The sequence below is a fragment of the Triticum urartu genome, unplaced genomic scaffold, assembly GCF_003073215.2.
Source record: "Triticum urartu cultivar G1812 unplaced genomic scaffold, Tu2.1 TuUngrouped_contig_4410, whole genome shotgun sequence".
Taxonomy (NCBI): Eukaryota; Viridiplantae; Streptophyta; class Magnoliopsida; order Poales; family Poaceae; genus Triticum; species Triticum urartu.
The window spans coordinates 1-6,414 of record NW_024114997.1 but is presented as its reverse complement, the minus strand read 5'-3'; the positions used below and the strand labels follow the sequence as shown (position 1 = coordinate 6,414).

General features: G+C 47.1%; 2 protein-coding genes across 2 annotated transcripts; both read left to right on the top strand.

Moving 5' to 3' along the window:
• Window positions 1-4: 4 nt before the first annotated feature.
• On the top strand, window positions 5-559 carry LOC125527782 (the record flags this gene model as incomplete). The annotated part of the gene is made up of 1 exon (XM_048692297.1): window positions 5-559. A coding segment is annotated over one exon (555 nt), but the record flags the coding sequence as incomplete, so codon positions are not given.
• Window positions 560-1,727: 1,168 nt separating this feature from the next.
• Window positions 1,728-2,642, top strand: LOC125527784 (LEAF RUST 10 DISEASE-RESISTANCE LOCUS RECEPTOR-LIKE PROTEIN KINASE-like 2.4). The gene has a single exon (XM_048692298.1). The coding sequence runs from the start codon at window positions 1,955-1,957 to the stop codon at window positions 2,579-2,581; it is 627 nt and encodes a 208-aa protein (XP_048548255.1). The 5' UTR covers window positions 1,728-1,954; the 3' UTR covers window positions 2,582-2,642.
• Window positions 2,643-6,414: the final 3,772 nt, after the last annotated feature.

Genomic DNA, 6,414 nt, shown 5'->3' with positions numbered 1-6,414 from the left:
CGTCCACGTCCTCGTGGCCGCCGATGTCGCGTGCAACATCTTGTTCAACGTGTCCTCGGCCTTCGCCATCACCGACAGGTTCAGCATCAGCCGCAGGAACAGGGAGCTCTACGTGCTGTACAGCTGCAAGGAGAGGCGTCCGCCGCCTGGTGCTGCCCCGGTGACCAACTGCAGTCCCAACACCAGAGGCATGTACGTGTACCTCGGGGGAAACTACGGCATGGGCCAGCCCCCGGCGAATGAAGGGAGCAGCGAGACCGCCATATTTCCGGTGCTCGGGGCGGCGCCGGCAGGCATGACGGCGGCCAATTATAGACAGCTCATAAAGGGCGGGTTCTTGTTGGAGTGGGAGCCCGTCGGCGATTGCAATGCCTGCAAGGCGAGCGGTGGGCGGTGCCGCTATGATGCCAACACATCAGCGTTCACGTGCCTTTGCTCAGACGTTAGCATGCACCAGTCGACCTGTGGTAAGCTGTCTGCCATGCGATGCATATTTCCTGTCAGAATATGCAATACCATCACTATATTGATAATCTGTTCATCTTCATGCAGATACTAAACACAACAGAAAGTTCACTTTGATAGGTAAGGTTTATAGTATATACATAATGTTTTAAGCTGCTTCATGTTCAGTTGCTCACATCTAATTGTACCTCTTCTGCACTTTCAGTTTTGCTGTCTGCTGCGGCTAGCTTTTCGCCTGTCTTGCTTGTCTGATGTACCGCCAGAAGAAAAATATCAGATCAGCAATCTTCAGAATTTACTCTAGCAATACATCAAATATCGACGAAATGCTAAGAAAATGTGAATCGCTTGCCCTGAAGAGGTACAAGTACTCACAGCTGAAGAAAATAACAAGATCATTCAAGGATGAGCTAGGAGAAGGTGGATATGGTGTGGTACACAAGGGAAGCCTGCAAGATGGCAGAATGGTTGCAGTGAAGCTACTGAAAGGATCAAAAGGCAATGGAGAAGATTTTCTGAATGAAGTTATGAGCATCGGCCGGACTTCTCATGTTAACATTGTCAGTCTGCTCGGTTTTTGTTTAGATGGATCTCACCGAGCACTTGTATACGAGTACATGTCCAATGGTTCTTTGCAGAAGCACATTTATTCAGAGAGTTCCAAAGAAGCCATCGGATGGGGGATGTTCCCTCGAGCCTCCTTTGCGCCGCCTTCCTCATAGAAGCCGCTGGGTTGACCCCGAAGGCCGATTGTGATGAGTGGGGACCTTAGAGCTGAAAACCTACATACAGTGACCCTTATGGGCAGCGCCCTGGGCTGGCTATGTACGAGACATCAAACCGTCTCCCGGGTCCAAAGTTTCCATTTCCAGGCCTGATAGTCTTCAACTGAAAAAAGTAGGGCGGAGAACTAGTAAGAATTGTGCCTGCCATTCAATTCGTGACGTGGATGATCCGCCGACGGAATCGATTAGGTGAAACGGCTCTGCAAAGTTTGTTTGTTCATAAAGGCTGCATGCAGCCATGCAATTCGTACTGCATGGCGATATTACTCTACCACTCTATAAATGGTATATAGATATCTTCACTTCATCACAAAGAAATTGAGTACTAGCACGCATTGCTATGGATGCTGCAACCGCAAACAGGCTTTCTGCAATTGCTACCGAAACGGAGCAACTGAAAAATGAGATTGAAGGGCACCGTAGAGTGCTAAACAACCAGTTGAGAAGTGTTAGAACAATGGATCCTAGGCCGAAAGAAGCGCGCATTCGCGCTACCAGAGAGCGCATAGAGGGTTTGGAGGAGAGGCAGGAAGCGCTGCGGGTGGAGCAGCAAGTGCTCTTTATTCGTCTAGCATCTCGCTAGAATAGAAGAGTCCGTAGACTCTTTTTAGTTTTCTAAGGTTGGTTTAAATTCAATAAGTGTCTGGAGACATTTGTTTTCATGTCAGGTGTTCTTTGTCTTAGTTTGATTCCGATCTACTCCTATGCTAAGTTTTGCGATCGGTATCGCACAAGGGTTGGAGTATCTACACCAGGGTTGCAACACCTGCATCATCCATTTCGATATCAAGCCGAACAACATCCTTCTAGATGATGAGTTATGTCCCAAAATTGCAGACTTTGGTATGGCAAAGCTATGCCACCTCAAGGAGAGCGTCCTTTCAATGGCCGAAGCAAGAGGGACGGTTGGTTTCATCACACCAGAAGTGTTCTCTAGAGGCTTTGGACTCGTCTCGACAAAGTCTGATGTTTACAGCTACGGGATGATGCTCCTAGAAATGGTCCAAGGGAACAATGATCAGAAAGGAAAGGCAGACAGCTCTAGTGAAACATTTTTTCCACATTGGGTTTGGGATAATTTGGCGAGGGAGTTGCATGGATCCGAAGCCAAATATGGAACTGAAGAAATCGTAAGAAGGATGACCTTGGTTGGATTGTGGTGCATACAGATGAACCCTGAAAGCCGCCCATCCATGAGCAGGGTTATAGAGATGTTGGAGAGGAGCATGGGTGAACTGGAGATGCCGCCACGGCCGTTCCTCTTCTCTCCGGTGCACTCGACAACAGCTTCATCCTATGCATCTGCCCAAGTTATGATGTCTTCACCATGATGTGCATTAGGCTCTGGTGGACGCTGAAACAATATTTGTCAAAACCATTAGCAGCAGTGTACATGTAATTCTTGTCAGGCTTACGGTTTTAACCTCCTAGTAATTTTTCATATCTAGATATTTTAGAATGTAATTACTGTCCTGTAGAGTTGCCTTTCCAACAGTTGGGTTGCCTTGCAACTGTTGCTGACCAGTTGCAGCAACCAAACGTGTTGGCTCAGAGAAAAATAAGCATGGCCAAAATAGTCCGCGTTCCTGTTCTCACCCACCACGGGCACATGACACAACCCAGAAGCAACTCAGCTTACATGTCATCTTCTCAATGGCCTTCCCGTCATTGTTAGCAGTCCCTGTTGGTAGCAAGAGCTTTCATGGTTACGGCCTTGAGCTGCAAACCGGGCAGACGCGGGGACCTGGCCATGCATCCCATACCTGTTCTCACTGCCCGTAGGCGGTATGCAGCACGTCAACCGAAACTAGAGGTCCTCAACCATCAACCGAAGCAGCACATCTGATAAATTCAGCAAACATTAAGACTCTCAAGAAAACCAGCGAATTTTCTTTTGAAGCCATTATCATGTAACTAATATTTTTTGCACATGTGAATCATAGGAGGAGACGAGGACTAGATGCAGACAAAGACTTGACTGACTTAGACAGAGCCATCTATATAGATTGCAGTCAGATCATACCGTGGACTAAGTTAGGAAACAGGAATGATAGGTTAGCCAAGTACTCTGGCTAATGCCGTATTCGATCGACCCTGTGTCCTCCAGACCTCCCTGCAGTTCATCGCCAGCCAGGTTGGTGTTGTTGGGTTGCTCGGCCAAAACATGCGGCGCGGCGGTGTAACCATCTCAGAGGTGAACATGGGTGAATTAGAGATGCCGCCCCGGCCGTTTCTCTGTTCCAAAATGGCAGATCAAATTTTAGTCCAAAAATAGCAGATTTTTGTTTAGCAAAACTGTGCCACCTCAAGGATAGCATCCTCTCTGTTGCTGAAGCGAGAGGTACCATTGGATTCATTGCTCCCAGAATTATTCTCTAGAGGTTTTGGTGTCGTTTCAACAAAGTGAGATGTTTATAGCTATGGAATGATGCTTCTAGAAATGGTAGGGGGGCGAATAAACGAAGAAAAGGATAATACAGAGAGCTCAAGTGATGCCTATTTTCCAAACTGGATTTATGACAGTATAGCAGAACATGTACAAAGTTGTGAAGTCATGTGCGACTGTGAAGAGACCATGAGAATGATGACCTTAGTTGGCCTGTGGCGCATACAAACTAACCCCAGAAACCGTCCTACGATGAGCAAGGTGATTGTTATCATATTTTGGAAAAGAGCACCAACGAATTGGAGATGCCACCGAAGCGGTTCCTTTCATGTCCCTTGGTCCCGTCACATTAGTCGTCTCATAAGATGTTCTGCACCCCCTGCTCTGCTACCATAGCCAAAAGTAGGATGAAGTGGATAAATGTAAATTTGTATTGCCACTGCATTGACCATTATGATAAAAGATGTTTGGGTGATTTATGTGTTTGGTATTCCAACTTTCAAATGGCACCTAACTAGTATATTGTATAAGTCAGGGACAAACAGCTACACCTCCAAGAAGCAATAAGCGTCGTTGCGGCCCTATATTCTGATGATGACCTGATGACCGAAGAGGTGATTTTCAAGACCATGGTTCGGCCGAACCCATGGTCCACACCCTACGATTTACATTCCCTCCACATCTAGATCTGTGCCACCGTTTGAATTCAATATTCCTGGTTAAGCCTTAAACGTTCCAAGCCCACACTAAGCATGGTAGCACTTGAAGCCGTGGGCTGGCACACGTCTCAAAGCACCGTAGCACTTGAAGCCGTGGATGTTGCTCAACAAAAAAACTTGAGCCGTGGATTAAAAAACATTGTTCTATTGAGCGTTGTCATTATTGTTTATCTGACAAACACTGACATATTAATACAGGCGAAAAACCTGTAAAAAATAGACAGCAAATTTCAGAGTTTTGTTCTGCAGTTTTTATATAAAAGCTAAAAAAGACTCACAAACAAGTAGATATGTGAACGTGTGAAAATGTAAACATACTGCATATCTTCGCAAACACAAACACGTAAACCACCTCCGTCATCTCTTTTGACTGACTGAATAAAATTACTTATTGATAGTTCTGACAATTTACAAGCGAAAGATCCAAATAGGCCATGCAGACTCATCCTGCCTCGATGCCTCTTTTTTTTTTCTAGAAGAGTACTTCCTCCGTCCGAAAATATTTTCTTAGAAATGGTTATATCTAGACTTACTTTAGTTATAGATACATCCATTTTATTCATTTTTGGGACAAGTATTTCCGAACGAAGAGAGTAATAAACCGTTGGATACTACTAGTATTACAAAGTGAGCATCCTAGAAAATATACACATTACCATGTTAAACTAGAGCATCCTAGTTATATGCCCATTTTACAAAGTAAGAACACAGCACTGGTATGAATGGGAAAATGTACTCCATGCATGTAGTTGGGAGAGAGCAAGCAATAAACAATACAGTGAACAGTGTTTTGTAGTACATGAAGACAGTGTTACATGCAACATGAATATTTTATTGTCTATAATGTGAGCATAGGCTTATTTAGCAATGTAGGGCTCATGATATTCGTTAAATTATGGGCGCCAATGCATAGCTATGCCCGCCATCTTCCTAAACAGTTGGCGCTATGCAATATCTTATATCACTATGCACAGATCCCTATTCATATTTTCCAGAGATCAACGACATTGAGCATAGGTTCGGATGAACCATGGTCTAGAACAATATTTATGCTGACGACCCTGCAAAATTCAGTTCAGTAATCTAGATGCATCGCTGTGAAGCTAAACATTTGATATATTATTATGTATATATAATCAACAGATCATCATACAAAATTAATAACCACCAAAATCTCACAATAAAGCTAGAAAAATTAACCGGGGGAAAAGCCGAAGGAGCGTTCCCCTCCTTTGCTGCTCTCTGCGACCACCCAATCAATGGCACTGCCATTGTCCTTATCGGGCGCACGGCCCCGCCGGCTACCACTGCCCTGCCCCGCCGTTACTCTCCGTCGACATCATCGCCGTGGCCCTGCATTTCCCGCCCTCACCACCGCGGCCCGCCGCGTTTGCTCGGCGATCTGCGCCGTGGTTGTGGCAGACCACACGATCACTCGGCGGGAGCTGGGAGGGGCCGACGGCTCTTCACTACGCGGGCCACGGAGGCGCCTGCGGGATGCGGCGACGCCGACAAAGGAGGTAGCACGGTGAGCTAGCATGGCAAATCGAGGCATGACAGATCAGCCGCCATGCGCGCCTTCAGAATGGCCGAGCGGGTGACTTCATGTGCGCGCATGGTCCATGGGCCACAGGTGCTGCCGGTGAACGAACGGTTGCTAAAAAAAGCCGATGAACGAACGGCAGTGCACTGTGAGCGGTCACATCCAACGGCACATCAATTGCCGACCGAGCCAAGACTTGTCCCCTAGTTCTTTTAGGCCAACTCCAACGCGTGACACCATCATGTCGGCGCTTCTCCATTTGGGTCTAAACGGACAGATGGCTTAGCCCAACGCGCAGCTGCATCCGCATTTTATGTCCGTTTAGCGTCCGGCCCGCCCTATTTCCGGCGCAAACATGCGCCCGGTTTGCGTCCACACGGACGCCGAACGGACCGGCACGTGCTTGCTCCTCGCCCGCCTCGGGGACGCGTGGAGGCCGTCCACCTACCTCCGTCGCCCAACATTAATACGCACGCGTGGCGGCACCCAGCTGTCCTTCACACGGGCGAAAGACAG